Source organism: Pteropus medius, unplaced genomic scaffold (assembly GCF_902729225.1).
Source record: "Pteropus medius unplaced genomic scaffold, Ma_sr-lr_union100, whole genome shotgun sequence".
Taxonomy (NCBI): domain Eukaryota; kingdom Metazoa; phylum Chordata; class Mammalia; order Chiroptera; family Pteropodidae; genus Pteropus; species Pteropus medius.
In genome coordinates this window covers 10,178,632-10,195,345 of record NW_024344378.1, presented here as the reverse complement: position 1 = coordinate 10,195,345, position 16,714 = coordinate 10,178,632, and the positions used below count along the sequence as shown (strand labels likewise).

General features: G+C 39.9%; 1 protein-coding gene across 8 annotated transcripts in view; it reads right to left on the bottom strand.

The window, feature by feature from the left end:
* The window catches only part of ABLIM1 (actin binding LIM protein 1), a 254,075-nt gene that overhangs the window by 183,362 nt on the left and 53,999 nt on the right, over positions 1 to 16,714 (bottom strand). Inside the window, exon 1 of one of the 8 annotated variants that reach the window (XM_039871143.1) lies at positions 11,709 to 12,259. The exons of 1 other annotated variant lie outside the window; for it this stretch is intronic. In XM_039871143.1, coding sequence (XP_039727077.1) covers positions 11,709 to 11,772 — 64 coding nt within the window. In that variant the 5' untranslated portion in view covers positions 11,773 to 12,259. Of the gene's footprint in view, positions 1 to 11,708; positions 12,260 to 16,714 lie in introns of those variants that run through there. 6 more of the 8 variants (XM_039871139.1, XM_039871132.1, XM_039871140.1 and 3 more) reach the window with 6 other exon arrangements.

Here is a 16,714-nt window from a genome sequence, read left to right as displayed (position 1 = left end):
CCCCTTCTGTCATTCAAACCTATTGTTTTAATTTTTCATGTAAATTTTTTATTGAAATACATGTTATATGCAGTAAAGTCCACTAATCTCAAGTATACGGCACAGTGAATTTTTACATGTGTACAACGATGTGATGACCACCCAGATCAATATCTACAACATTCCTCACACCCTAAAAGATACCCCTGAATCCCAGTCAGTGTTGTACTCCCTTCCCCCTATTTGACTGATCATAGTGGATTAGTTTTGCCAGCTTTCGAACTTCAGGATAATTCGTACGGTATGTCCTCTTCTGCATTCAGTTCCCTTCGCTCAGGTAATGTCTGTTCAATTCATCCACGTCGTGTGTATCAGTGGTTTTATCTTTAGTTTTGTTTTTGTGGGGTAATATTCCACGGAAAGAATGTATCACAATTAATTTATCTATTCTCCTGCTTGGGGACATTTGGGTTTTTCCAGTTTGGGGCTATTATGAATAAAACTGCTGTGACTGTTATTGTGAGTAGATGTACTCAGTCCTTTCTCTTGAATATATACCAAGGTTGAGAAGATGTATATTAACTTTTGAAGGTAACTCAAACAAGTGATTAGTTTACTTTATATTTCTGCCGGCAGTGTGGGAGCATTCCAATCATTCCACATCTTCACCAAGTCTTCTTACCAATATTATCAGTCCTTATAATTTTAGCCATTCCGATAGATGAACAACATGTCTTACTGGGGGTTTCAATTGCATTTTGATGATGACTAATGACGGTTAGATATCTTTTATATGCTTGTTGGTGATTTTGTGAAGTATATATCTTTGCAAAGTATGGATGATCCGCCTTTTTCTTATTGATTTGTAGGAGTTCTTGATGGGCATTAGATAAGAGTACTTTTTCAGGTAAACATAACGCCACTACCTTCACCCAGATGTTGGCTTGCCTTTTATTTTCCTAATGATGTCTTTAAATAAACAATTTCTAATTTTAATAAAATTCAATATAGCAACTCTTTGATGGCGAGGACTCGCTTTTGCTTCTTTTAAAGAACTCTTTGTTTAATCCAGGGTTATAAAGATATTCCTCTATGTTTTATCCCAGAAGCTTGCTTTAGTGTTTATATTCCATCTCAAATTAATTTTTGTAAATATCGTGAGAGGGGGGATCAAGTTTCCTTTCCCCCCACATGGATAGCCAATGGCTCCAGCACCATTTACTGAAAAGTCTATCCTTTCTGCACTGAAGTGCACTGGCACTTTTGTTGTAAATCAAATGACAATATGTGTGTGAGGCTATGTCTGTACTCTATTCTCTTCCATTTCTCTATTTTTGAAAATCTTTCCACAAACACCACATGCCATTCAGATTTACTGGCAATCATTGCTAATTGAAAAATCTTTACAGCATTCACTTGTAGAGCAATCTTTCACTATTTGGTCTCTGCACAATACAATCCAAACTTCTTACCATGGCATCCTCATCCTCGTCTTTGGAAACCTTCATCCTCACTCACTATGCTGTCGTCACAGTGGCCTCCTTTCAGTTCCTTGAACGTGTTGCACTTGGCTCTCATATCAGGGACCTCATACGCACTCTGCCAGGCAGTCCGTATGGCTCCCATATCTGCCATGTTCATTCCTGTTTATTAATTACGCACCAGTTAAATGCCACCTCCTCTGTGAGGCCTTCCAGTCTAAATTAGATTCTCTCCCTACACTATATATTTTCTCATGGCACCACAATTTATAATTATACAATTATCTGCATAAAGTCTGTCGTCCCAAACATCATCGGAACTGGGACCATATCTACTGTTTCCCAATTACCTTGCCACCTATGTTTAATAAGCACTTATTTCTTTGATTTTCATTAAAAATTAAATCCCTCGAGTTGCTTTTTAAAATTTATTGAAAATGGCATCACAAGCAAAACTTCAGGCAAATGTATTCAGAGGAAAAAAATTTTAAAAATGAGGCAGGTTAGATGGTTAGCAAACCACGGCTTATGAAGGACCTTCTGTTTGCACCTTTGGTATCGGTCCTTAATAATAAGTTGACTAGTTGCTACTTTAAATGCACATTTTAACTACAGAATTCTTCTCATAGTCTTAGCCACTTTGTATTCAGGGAGTCGAAAGGTAGTAAGAAAAATACTTTGCACTTAAGAGTTGGGTCTGAATCTGCCATGATTTGGGCAAGACACTTCTGTAAGCTTGTTTTCTCCTTTGTAAAATGGGATAATAATCGTGTCTCCTTCCCAGAGTTGTTGAGACAATTAAAGAAGAAAATATGACATGTAAAGACTTAGTACATGTGCATGTCACATAATAAGCCCTCGAAAAATTTTAGCTATCTTAATTATTGTTATTCTTCAGGTTACTGTGGATGTGAAAGAGGGAGAAAAGCAACAAATTGTCAAAACCTTCAAAACTGGAAATTTATATGAATGCTCTGAGAGTCATAAAGAGACTAAAAATAAACTTTTCTTCTCCATAGAGAGAACGTCAGCAAGTTTCCTGGCAGGTCCTTGACTTAGTCCCTCTCCAGGGCTCTCTGATGATGTGAACATGTGCCTCTTTCTATGGCTCTCACATGATGGCAGGAAGTAGCTCTATCTGCTTGGGGATGACTAGATGTTCCCCAGGTCCCAGGGGTATCCAGGTATCCACAGTCATTGAAGAGCTGTCATCTCTGATAAAAGGCCCCATGTTGGTGACTCCCAGGCTGAAATCTTCACTCTAATAAAATAAGTACTGTGGGATAGCCACCAGTCTTCACATTTATTCACAGACGTTCATTTCTGGAACGCTTGCAATGACTTTATACATTAGATACATGTTTTCACTTCCTGAAGATGCCTTAACAAAATACCACAGATTGGTTTGCTTAAACAACAGAAATTTACTGTCTCACAGTTTTGGAGGCTAGAAGTCTGAGACCGAGGTGTCAGCAGGGTTGGTTCTTCCAGAGAGCAGTGAGGGAGAGTCTGTCCCAGACCTCTCTCCTCCCCTCTGGTAGCCTCAGGTGTTCTTTGGCTTGTAGCTGGTTCTTCCTCTGAGTCTTTAGGTCACTTCCCCTCTGTTTGTATCTGTCTCTGCGTCCAAATTTCCCCCTTTTTATAAAGATACCAGTCATGCTGAATTAGGGCCCATGTTAATGAGCTCATCTTAACTCGATCGTCTGCAAAGACCCTATGTCCAAATAAAGTCACATTCACAAGCCCTAGAGGTTAGGACTTCAGCATTTTTTGCAAGTACGCAACTCGGCACATAACAGTATGAAAGGAAATTAACTGAAACAGAGGAAAGAGAACTTCCCAAGGAAAGAAGGGAACGTAATGTATGTAACAAAGTAAAAGAAAATCTAAGATAATAATCAGTGAGAGTGAATTTCTGTGATTATGTTACCTGGGAAAATGGTGTTTTTCCATGGAACTCAGGATTTCAGACTCTTGTGTCTGCAAAATCTCTCAAGAATTCTTTCTAATTGTATTGCTAACCTCAGGCACAATGACTAGGAATGCAGAATTCTAAGTCCTTTCAAGGTGCAGCTTTATTTTAATTATTTGTAGGCAAAATCAGGAGGGAGTTTAGTTACCTTGGGAAAAATCCTTTTGCTTCTGAGGAGACTGGCTCCCTCCCTGGGGAGCCCGGTTGCATTGACACACTGTGGTCTAGGCTGACAGCTGCTGCTGGCTCCTGAGCATCATAAAGGAAAGAATCACAGCTCTTTTTCCTTATTGTATCCAGTTCCCAGCACAGTGACTGGGGTAAAGAAGGAGCTCAGTAAAGAACAGTGAAATGAGGGAAATAAAGCAATACCTTTCCGACTCCCTTTTCTGTGTTTCTTTCGACATTTCCACCAGGAGAGGAAAACCAAGAACTTCCTGAGAAAAATATGAGTTTTAAAAAACTTTTTAATAGAATTAAGACTCTTATCCAAGGGGCATTCCTTCTTTCCATCTTTTCTAAAGCTATATTCAAACTCTTCAGCATCTGGATTTCATCAGCAGAAATCTGATTAAAAGTGCAGGCTACTGACAACAAGCTGACTGTAATTGAGTAAACAGACATCAAAGATTTCAAGCAAAAAAAAAAAACCCTTTATTTTCTAACAGTATTCTAAGCTTTTTTTTTATCTTCGAATATGGGGAAAAACACAAAGACTGCTAAGTGAAATACAACTGAGGTGGAAAAATACTCACTTCGATTTTTTTGCTATTTTTTGATTAATCATTAAAAATAAATTATCCTTATTAATCTCTTTAGTTTCTTTATACAAATCGAGATCACAGTCAAATAAAAATTTAAAGTGGCATAAAATCAAATCACTTTAATTAGGTATTTCTTTCATTTTATTCCTAAACCTTTTCTTCTCATTCTCTAGCTAAGCAAAAACATTAACATTCTTAGTAAACATGTTTTCAAACATGCTTTTAGAAGCAGAAATAATGTGTAGCAAGTAATGCTTTTGAAGACCAATGAGTTTTCATTCCAACTGAACCACATTAACCTGTTGGAAAATTTGTCTATCGAATGACCATACCGGTTTTTTCCCCCCGATTTCCTCTCTAAAATATATCTTTTTAAGCTAAACTAATTTTTATGCCTTCGAAACCATTGTTCCGTTTTCAAAAAGTCTTCCAGGGTTGACTCTTTCTTATGTCTCTCAATATTCTAGGCTGTGATCTATACACTGATGCCTGCCGTCTGCTTTCGTAAGCAGAGGTTCCAACGGAACGGTCCTGTCCATTCGTTTATGCATTGTCCTCGGCTGCTTTTGTGCTACGATCACAGTTGAATAGTTGTAACAGAGACCATTTGGCTCACGAAAGCTAAAATCTTTACTGTCTTCTTCTTTATAGAAAAAGTTTGCTTTAGGCTAGTCACACAAAGTGTTCTATTTCTTAGCTTTTTGCGCAATTAACATCTTGTTCATTGGTTTCATGTGTAGATGCTTTCTCCAAGTATAGTAAGGTCAGAATTATCCTTTTCATCAAAAATGAAAAATGTTAGGTTAATTGGACATAAGACTTTTTACTTCGATGCGTTTCGGGAAGTGTTCATTCACGCCAATGCTACTGCTGTGGCATAGAAGGTATGGTAGATTGCATCAGTGGCCCTAACCTATCACCCCTCCTTGTATGCAAGCCCTTTGCCATTCAACTTTGCAGTGCCCTCCCTCTTTGAGACTGGGCTTGACCATGTGATTTGCTCCGGCCTATACCACAAGGAGGAAGTGACAGCGTGGCAGTCCTGAGCTTAGGTCTGGAGAGATCACGCATGTTTCTGCTTGCTCTCTTGTCCTTCTGCTTCACCGTGAAGAAAGCATGGCTGAGACACCCTGACGGTCCCAATGTAGGGAGCAGAGCTATCCCCAAACACGAGTAAGCTCATCAAACTGCCCACCAATTCGGCCCAGAGCAGCTGACCTCCAGAAAACTCTGCAGACTCTTGAAAAATGGTAAATGATTGTTGTTTTAAGCTTCCGAATTTTGGAATGGTTTATGAAGCAGCAATAGCTAATTGATACAAGAGTAACCCATCTTAAAACACCACTAATACATTTTCTTGGAATCTTAAAGGGGAAAATGAAAAGTTGTCATAGTTTTTTAGTGACCTGGTTTTTATGGGACTATACTCTTAAAGGTAATGTACATAAATATCCCTTGTTGGCCAAATATCAGAAAAAATCAAATAATCAGTAAGAATTTAGTGAGTACCCACCATGCACTCATTACTAAGATCTCTGAAAGATATAAATATCGTAGCTTCTAATAGCAATGAACTTATAATTTTGTTGTAAGAGATGAAATAAGATGTGAGATAATTAGAGTATAAGATGGTAACTGAGTGCCAAAACTGACGGGAATTTTGAGCTTTTGGTTAAACACGGTGCTGTGAACATGTGTTTATCTCTGCACCTTCACAAAACCCCAAAGAGAGCACGAGATGTCAACAATTTTGGAAGCTAGAAAGTGAATGAATGCCATAAGCGAAGAAGGAAAAGCTTACGTTTGACCTGGAGGGGACACACCGATGCACGGTGAGTGCGGGAAAGCCTGCTGGAGGAGGCACCAGGCACCGCGGAAGGCAGGGATGAAGGATCAGACGGTGAACAGGAAAATGGCTGACAGTCTCTATGGGAAAAAGTGAAGCCTCCATTTCCCCTTTCCTTCCTCTCTGTGCCAGGAGACAAAATTTCGCTGACACTGTCTGATGATGACATGAAATGCTGTGCCAACCTGGAAGATCCCTAGTCCCTTTCCTTACATGTGGAGATGGGATATGAGACCAGTGGTGACTTCTTTCAACTCTTTTTAGCTGTTCGTTCTGATACTTAATTCCATTTTCTAAATAAGATGATTGCGTGGCAACTTCTTGATATATTTTTTCTCATTGTAGACATCTATTGATTTACTACAAAGGAAAGTTAAGATTTAATTTTTCAACACTCCGCACAATAAATAATGTATGAAAATCTGGAAATGTCACACTAAACCTTTAAAAACCATAATGTGTCATGTATCAGAAGAAACCTTTGAAATAGACGAACAAATTGGTGCACTAGGAATAGGGAGGAACGGGTCAAGGAGTTGCCAATTATCCAAATAAGCCTTACAATGCTATTGGACTTTTTCACTCAATACATTTGTATTGAGTGTCTACTATGTGGCAGACAATGTACTAGAAAGATACTGATCTATAGTGATGAACAGGTTGGACAGTTTCTTCCTGCATGGAGCCTACAGTCTAGTAGATGACTAAGGCCAGGGAGAGGGGATTATCAGTGATCTCGAACATTTTAATAATTTTGATGTGACCATGCATTCCATACTCACTGCTCCTCTGGTGTTCTAGGGCAGAGGTCAGCAAACCATGGCCCTCAGACTGTTTTTGTCTTACTCCAAGCTTAGAGTGGTCTTATTTTTGTTTGTTTGTTAATTTGTTCTTTATTTTTAAAGGAGAGAGAGACAGAGAAAGAGAGAGAGGAAAAGAAGGAAGGAAGGAAGGAAGGAAGGAAGGAAGGAAGGAAGGAAGGAAGGAAGGAAGGAAGGAAGGAAGGAAGGAAGGAAGGAAGGAAAAAGAGAGAGAGGAGGCTGGGGAGCACGGGGAAACAGCAGCAGTAGTGACAGATCATATGTTCTGTGAAACCTAAAATCTTATCATCTGGCTTCTTACAAAAAAATGTTTGCTGACTCTTGCTCTAGGGGCTTACCAGAACTCTCTTGAGTACTCTTAATTATCTCTCCAAAATGGGTCAAATTAGAAATGTTTCAAACCTTTTAATAGATTACAAGTCCATTTAACCATGAAAAATAAAGAGATAAAAAGTCCCACTTAGAAAAGCCACATTCTGTAACAGAAATGCCATAGTTTGGGTGATTTTAGGAAATTAAGACCCAAACCTTTAGAATCCTTGGCTCTTATTCCTTTGTCTTCCATTCAGTGGAGAAGACACTACAATATCTGACTTTTAAAACCAGGAACATGCATTACATTGATGAAAATAAAATGAATAAACAAAACTGATAATAGTAGTTATCCCTAGGTTTGGATGGCAGTCCAAGCGTGCTTTTGGCTTTCATATATTATTGGAAATTTTTATAGTCAAAGCTTACTCTTCTATGATTCGTCTAATTGAAAATAAATAACATAAATCACACACATTAAAATACAATATAATAAACAAACCAGCATTGAGGGCTTGGATTCCATAGCACCACACAACAATATGAATAATTTGGAAGCATCTGGATTTCTCAGGTGGAACTATTAATTGCTAATTGTATAACCTATTCATTACTACATGAGAGGCACTGTGCCATGGGTTTCATAGATATCCTCACAATCCTATAAAGCAGGTAGTACTATTAAGTCCATTTTATAGATGTGAAAAGTGAGGCTTGGAGAAATTAAGGCACTTGCCCAAGGTTACACGGCTAGCAGGTATCAAAGCCAAGATGCGAACCAAAGGTGTCCGTCTCTAGAGCTCAAGAGCTTAACACTGTGCCCAGAAGAAACATGCTTTCTTTCTGCAAGTCCACAGTTATACACTTGTATTTTTTAAAAAACGATTTTGAAATGCACCAAAGAATAGTCATTTTAGCAAGGGGAAAATAAATCCTCAATCCCCGTGGCTCTGGCATTGAGGACAGGGCAGAGATGGTCCCTGAGGGCCAGAGGCACGTGGCCCCCAAGCCAGAGCTATGGTGCGAAGTGACCTGTAGTCAGTCAGTCTGTGCCCTTGAAGCCAGTGGGATCATCTATATCCCAAGGAGCCCCGGCCAGCATACCGAGCTCCTTAGCTGACTACATCCTCATACACCTTGTATTTTCATATTTTCACTCCTCACCCTGCGCAGGTACTTACTGATTTCTCCAGTTGGTTAGCTGCCCAGCACATCTTTGGCACATTCATGTCAGTGATCCTTCCAAGATTATAGAGTCTGATACTAGAGATTAATTCTGAATTGTACCTAGCTCAGTGTCTGCCACCTGCTAAAAGATGCTTAGTAAACTAATGATAACAAACAGAATGTTAATGAGCCTCTCCAATGCCAAGTCCGGGAGGGCTCTATGACACATCAGCACACCTTCCCTGATGAAGCTACCAATTAGAGACAGACTATTACAGTGAGGATGCCTTTAAAGTACAAAAGACAAATGAAGACACGGGTGAGGCCAAGAGCCTCTAAAGCAAAATTGCTAATTAAATTCATGAACCTGTACATACACTTGAGTGTTCACAGAGCCAGAAACACCTTATATGTGAAAAACAGGGAGAATAGACCATTGAAACCATTTAAAAATCTTCAGTGGAGATGTGCTTCTCACAAAATTAATACCACTCCACTTACATGACAACTTTTCCGAGAGCACTGTGTACCCCACTTCACCTCTAAACCGCTTCAATTCCCACGTCGGCATGAGGTATGCTTTCCATCCCACTATAAAGGAGAGTAACGCCAGGCCTGGGAGTGCCTGTCCCATTAGGATCCTCAAGGCGCCCTGGTGTGGTCGCAACCCCGGGAAGCCTGTGAACATCGCAGGGGAGGGGAGGCTCACACTGACACTCCCAAGGCCTGCTGTGTTGTTAACTGTTTTACGCGAACCCGATGCTCAGTGCTCCTGGGACCCGTCTCTCTGCTTGGGCATGAACCTGGCAATGTCATGCTCTCATTGACCCACCCCCTGGTCACCGACCTTGGTAGAGCTCAATTGCAATGGCAGCTGGGATGGTCTGTTAAAGTGGAAAACCTGTCCAGCATTCCATTCTCTCATACGAAACTCAAAAGGAGTGCTCATCGGAATGTTGCTTTTTTTTTTTTTTCCCCCTTTTGGAAATGAATGGCCTTTAGTGATAAGTCTTGCTAAATTCCAATATTCTGAATTAATACCCTAGCTATCACTCCAACCTTTAAAGTATACTAATAATAGAGAAGTACATGTCAGCAGTTAGATTTTAATATAAAATAAAAGGTGTCTCATACCCCTAAATTACTATTAATTACATGCAAACGTTAGCTCTAAGCATATCCATTAGAGCAGAAGGTAGTAAAACCCTATATCAAAGTCTTACATCAACAGCCCTCTGCTTAGCTAATGCCTTCGAGCTGTGCCAGGAGAGAAAGGACAAGAAGATGTACTCTCACTACAGAGGGATAGATGAGCAGTGAAAGCGTCGATGCTTTAAAGCATTCAGGACCCAGCTATGAGAAGAAGAGACAAAATTTCAGCATCGTCAAACTTATTCATTATATATCCTTTCAAAATATCCTTCTAGATTTTTTTTAAAAAAAGGCAATTGAAATATCTTGTCAATATTCCCTATGGAGAGTACTTTTAAAACAATGCAGAGTAAATACCTTATGTTTCAAACATAAGGTAGGGCCTGTTTTTAAATCTCAGAATAATTTGCCAACTTCCAGTTTAATTATGACTGAGATTCAAGTTAACTACTGAGTGTTTCGGAGATGTACTTTCTGTAGGTTCCAGCTGGCAGTTAGTGGAAAGATCCCAGATACCTTAAAAATACACCATGGAGTAGAAAAGAGGAGAGTAGTAAAAAATGGAGAAAAGAAATGAAATGTCTTGTCTTTCCACTTCGACCACTAAAAAAAATATAATCAGATATATGACTTACTCTGTTTACTTATATCACTCTGCCATGTAAGATTTTCCTAAACCTACTCTATCCTTTCTGGAAATCAAAACTCAAGTCCACTTTTTCTTACAGTATAAGGAAAAGAGGATTTCAAATTTATTCAAATAGAGACACACAGACATGTTTGGATATTCTAATTTTATCTCTAAGACCCCTTTCAGTTAAGAAAAGCTATTAAATCATTGTTTCCAACTCTAAAGATCAGTAATACATTAATACTAATTAATATGCACAGTGTTTTCATTACGATTCAGATTCTATCTTCCAGGAGAACCCAGAAAGTGTCCAAGAATCTAGAGGCCTTTTGTAAACATCAGGTGACATTACACTTTAGCAAGGACAGGAGAGGAAGAAGTCGGGGCAGAGTTTCTGGCTTACTCCCCACAAGGGGCCATTGCCAGCTTTAAATTTTATTATTCTGATGTTTGTCAACGTTCGTCTTCCCAGTAAATGACTGAGGCAGATCAATAACTATACAACCATATTTCCAGATTTTTCAGTCAGCATTGTTTTTCAAAATAATGTTCACTTACAGGAGAAAATTTTTATGGCACAAGAAGCCACCATGAATTATTCATCAGTCACAGAGTGTGCCAGCCGCCAGCTCCTTTGTACCTCTCAGCAAGTGCGTACATGTGAAGTGCAGCACACCTAGCCTCCCAGTTCTACCTGTCCTGGGTAGGAAAGTAAACCCGAGCTCACCGGAGGCCCTGCCAAACCGAGAAAAGCGGGCACTCGGAAGCGAAGGCAGGAGGGTGCAAAGTGTATCTGCCTTACATGAAATTACCCACTAGCTTACTTTCCAGAAACCAAAATAAATTATGATCTCTTATCTTAAGGGGTCTAGTATCAAAAGATACAGCACGAATGGACACAGTCTGCTGATTTCAATGGAGCAGCTGGCAAGACTGTGCTGGGCTGTCTCTGAGGCTGTGGTGCTGGCTGGCAGTCCCCAGGGAATCTGAGCAGGATGTGTTGGGCCACTCCTGCAGCCAGCCTCACCAGGGAACAAACTTTCCCGGCAAATACAAGTGTGAGGGGAGCATTCTAGGGACAACATCCAAATTCAAACAAAGCACCCAGCATGCCCCACCCATGAGGACAAAAACTGCGTCATAAGGAGGACGAAAGAATTTGTCTCAAAGTTATGTTAACACAGGACTGTCATGAAAATGGGAGATGAAAGAAAAAGAGCACATGAGCAGAAAATCACAGGTGTCCCCCACAGTCACCGACTCCTTTCGAAGTGCTCCAACAAAAAAATAAAACGAATTGCTCCAACGACCAATCTACCTAAACTTAATTTAATTTAGCTCTACTCCTGCTAAAACAGTCATGTCTATTTTAAAAATCTCATTATGTTAATGGTATCGGCATACATTGATATATAAGATATTCATTTCATACAAACACGTCGTGCACATAAATAGTGTTAACATTATAATAAGCGTAAAACTATTGTAACGAATAGAAAAGTCCCCACATCTTTCCCCATCTTTAAAGACATGGCCTGTGTCAGACAGCACATAGGCCAAGTTTACAAAATGGATGGTCAAACCTTGGTTGTCTTCGATGACATGATGAGGGTCCATGAGCTCAGTCGGTTCCCAGGTCACTGACATTCACAAAACTCTGAGATGTCAGAGTTGCTTCACTAGGAGGCTGGCACACGGTGGGACCACGGCCACGGAAGGAAAGGCTTGGCCCCTGGCCTTCCTCCCAGAGTTTGTGGGCTGAGTTGGACTCTGGAGAGGGGTGTGCCACATGGAGGGTGTGCCACAGTAGCTCAGGAAGAACAAGGAGTTTCCCGCACGATTCTAGGTCCTTCCTCACTCACAGAATCCTCAAACCCTTCTTCTCTTCCCTTACTCTGTGTCCTACCAATTCTAAAGACTGCTCTTAGGAACACATCAGTTCACTGACACCACACCTGCAGAAAACTGCCCTTTCTAGGAAGCCACTGTTAAAACACGCCCAGAATGGTCCTCAGGTTTCTCTCTACTCTGCACAATCCAGAATCCAAATTTTGGTCACTGTCATTTCACAATAACTCGAACACATGAGATGAAGAAAGAAAAGGATCAATTTTCTCAAGCCTTCTGTCTCCTCTTTTTACTTAATGAATTATCATCTCACCAGATGGGCTATTTATTACTCTTTTTCAATACTAGGATTTAACAGAAGTACTATAACTTGGAGAGGCTCCTTTTACTATCAGCCTGGTTATTTGTTCGGCGTGGCTTGGGATGTTGTTCCCTGACAAACTGCTGGCATGAGTCAAGTCACGGATTTTGAGCCCTTTTATATTAGGTACAGGCTGTCTGAAAACAATGACCTCATCCGGAAAGGCTCAGGAAAGAGGCATTTTTCCCTTTAGTTGGTAATGCCCTAATGCGGGGTAGGATTACCCGCCACCCACAGTCCAACTTTTCTCCCAGTTATTTTTGAACACCCAGGCTTTTGCAAATTGGAAACGTTATAAAGACACAGTTTAAATGGGAAAAGATACTTAGGACAAATATTCCCAGCATCAGATACAGGTATCGGCTAAGACATAGAAGGAAATTGACATAACTGTTTTAAGAGGGAAGGTAGATCATTTAATTCCTGCAATAAAGACATACGCCCAGTACCCATTCTGAGATATTAACCTAATATAAGGCCCACGATCTCCCCACTGAAAGGACTATATGATCACACTGTTTAAATATAAAGTTTGATTAAATGAATATTCCCAGCCTACTTTCTTCCCTTCTAGGTGGCTTTTTTTGTTTTGTTTTGAAATGGCTCTGGGGATAGCCAGACTCAGGGGTCACCTATCCCCCCTTTCTCTAGTCCAGGCCACTGCCTGGAAGTTTCTGCCTCTGATAACATCCTCCTGACTTGGCTGAAGCACCAGGCGCCAGACAAAGGATCACAACTGGAGCACTCACTGATAAAATGCTTGGCATCTGCAGAGCTGTCACATGTTCGCGGTTGCCAAAAGGCACGTTGCATTTAGTGAAGTCTTCTGATTACGCCTAATGCCTAGCATTCTCATGACAGCGAGTCCATGTTTTAGCCCTCATGTTTCTTGTTAGTGTCTCGGGATTCTTACCATAAGGATGGAACGGATGTCTTTTATAGTTGCATTTTTTATTTCCATCAGCCTTCATTTCGAACGGAATAGACGCGGCTTTTTCCTACTCCCTTGAAATCTCAGATTACGATTCACACTTGATTTTAAATGAAAGAGCGGGGAAGAAACCACACGGAGTGTTGTAGCTCTTTTCTGGGTCTAATACAGAATTCTCATTTAAAAGCAACTTGCATTAGTTCCTTGCCTTTTATAAGGCAGGGCAGCCCGGAGGGAGGGGTGGTGGCAGTCCAATATTAAAACTGACTTTTTGAACCATTGTCAATAAAGCTCCTGCCTAGTCATGATCCTCCAAATTTGACTTCTATTAGCTGAGACAGAGATAATGAAGTTGGCAATATTAGAATCCAGAAACCAACTGCTTAAAAACTGTTTGAAAGGTACTACTCCCTATTAAATGACGACGGTATGCATACAATGTCATTTGAAACTCAGAGATGCTGCTGCGTGTTTTTCACCTTACATGATTCAGTCGTCTTAGGAACCTGGAGAAGTATCTACCAAATTACGCACCTCAGAATTCTTCCCAGGAAAGCAACTGTTGGCAAAATTAGTAAATAAAAAATGCTTTAAATTGCATATCCACCTGTATTTGAGAAATGTTTGATTATACAGAGGTAAACAGGTTTCTTAACCATGGATTCCTCAGAGACATTAATATGCACGTGTGCCTCGTAACTCTTTAAGAGAAGAATAAGGTAAGAAGCATTTTCTAAATTTATTTGACTGGCAAACCCCCAACCCCAGCACAAATGTTAAATTACAAAACAGGGTTTGGAAAACACTGCTCTAAAGAAAATGAGAGCAAAAAGGGATATTAGAGACTTCATAGTGTCAAGGATGAGTAATCTTAAAGCCAGAGGAATTTAGGGAATTTCTAGTTAGGGTCTAGGTTCTTCTTCCTTATTGAACATGACCTTTAAAGAAATTCCATTTTTATCTTTGCCAATGGAATACTTTTTCTTATAGAATTCAATTTGCTTCAAGTTTCTGCCTCTTCTTAGTTTAAAGGCCGCACAGAATGTAAAAGGAGGACAATTTTGCCTGGCAACATTCATTTCTGCTATTTGTATGCTCACCGCAGGCCACCATACCTGGCTCTATGTGCAAGTAGGGTATGGCCCCAGGGGTGTCATCACACCCCAGTAACGTAGGTACCACATGCTCTTAGGCAAATAGCACATCTTACCAGAGATCATGTTAAAGCACCTGTCCTAGGTCTGCCTTGCAATTATAGAATAAAAGACAAAGCCTACCATGATGTAATTTACGACAAGGCTGAGAGTGAAAAATAGCAGATATCCCTAACAAAACACGCACAGGGCCCTGGCCTCGTCTTTAAACTAAGCAGAAGAGACAGAAACTTCAAGCAAATTGAATTCCCTAAGAAAAATGATTTCATTGGGAAAGATGAAAACTAAATTTCTTAAAAGGTCATATCCAATAAGATAGAAGAACCTAGATCCTAACTAGAAAGGCACAGGAAAAAGGTTAAGTCATGATGTGTCATTTTCTTTGAACTTGTGTTCCAGTGATATTCAATTATAATAAGAATTGGCCCCAACCCACACTCAGCTACGTGATTCCATTGGACAGATCGGTTTCAAGAACGAAAAGAACTTGCAATTCACCACACACTGAAACAGAAAGCACTCTTGATGGCCTTTATAGCACACAACTACCTCTGTACTATTAGATCCAGTTTCTGCTTATGATTCTCAAATGGATCCTATGTAATTATTTTTGTAACTGGAAATAAAATTTTATAGACTTGACTAAAATATCAATGCCTACTACATATGGTCCCAATATACCTCACCTTCATAAACTGCAAATCAAACAGACTCATTATTATTCATAACTCACATTTACTCACATTTACTCTCTACAGGCATTAAACAAAGATTCCCTCACTGATTTCTTACAGTCTTCTGAGACAGGTATCATTATCATCTTTATCTTAAAGATGAGGCAACTGAAGCAGACAGAAGTTAAAAAAATTGCCCAAGGTCACTCAACCAACAAGAGATACAGCTGGGACGTGGGCACAAGCAGACTGAATCAGAGACCATGCCCAGGATGCTAAAACTCCCTCAAGAATATTAAAACAGCTCATGGCAAACCATTAATCAGACAAGATGCCAACACTGTCTCTATGTCTTTGGAGTTTACCAGTAAACGTGAGTTTAGCCGTGCAAAAATTTAGAGTATACCCAAAGGCTGCTAATGCTTTTCGCAAAAAGTCTAAACACTGAAGACTGTATGAGGGGAGAAAGGTATTAAATCATAATGATTTACAGTAGTCCAAATCTTTATATTTCCATATTAATTACCATTGGTCTCCCACAGCAATTGCAAAATATTCCACACATCGCTTCACCCCTAGGGAAGGAGTAAGGATATTTATTGACTGCCTTGTACACAGAGGACTACATTTTATATGATTTTTTTTGATGTTGTTGTTGGCAGGTAAGAAAACAGAATATATTCATAGAAGACACATACCTGCCCAATAAATGTTACTACATCACTTCATCTCTCCTGTATCTTTCACTCTGTGTGCACCACTGCCAAGCTGGTCCACCACCTTCTCTTTAGAAGCTGCATTCAAAATTAGTGGGAAGAGAAAATATGCCACATTTTTATGAAAATGAGAATGCTGCTTCGAATCTCTAACACTGATTCAAACTCTCCTGTTTAACTTGGGGGACCTTTAAATTTAATTTAAGCTTCTGTATTACCCTGCCTAGTTAACAATTTACTGACAGTGAAGCATTTACTCCTAGTCTCTAATGAAAGCAACCATTTATTTGTGGCCTCATGCGAACTAATTATTCCAAAGACTTTCCTATTGACTTTTGAAAATCTTAATGGCCCGTCTTTGCCGGCTTCCAGCTTTCCTCTCTTCTAAGAAAAGCGTTATTTACTCCAACAAAGGGTGTTAGGCTAGTTTGTAACTATACACAACACAACTTTATAAACCTAGGCAAAATCAAAAAACAGATCAAAATCTTTCTGCTCTCTTCCAAATTCAAGAAGGTAAGTCTAGTTTAAGGTACCTTTAAGGATAGTGGAGAAAAACCCAACATGCATTTAAACCTTTCAGAAGAAGTCAGCACTTGCTGAATCTTTTTAGAGTTCCTAATAACCAACCCAGGGTCAAGGACAAAATTGCCTTCAGCAGTCAAATACCTCTCCCAGCAGCCTTCTGGCACCCCACGCACTATCCCCTGAACACACAGTACAGAAGCGAGAGGGAGCAAGCCTTTAGGTCTAGTGTGGTCGTTTTCAAGCCCACATACTGAATGATGAGGCCTTTCGGAGGCTGCTGAAGGATTAGGGGAGAAGGGTTGACTCTGGGCTCCACCTCACTTCCCATTAGAGACATTTCAGCTTATCTGTTTTATTTTCTGGGCTTCCAGATGAAC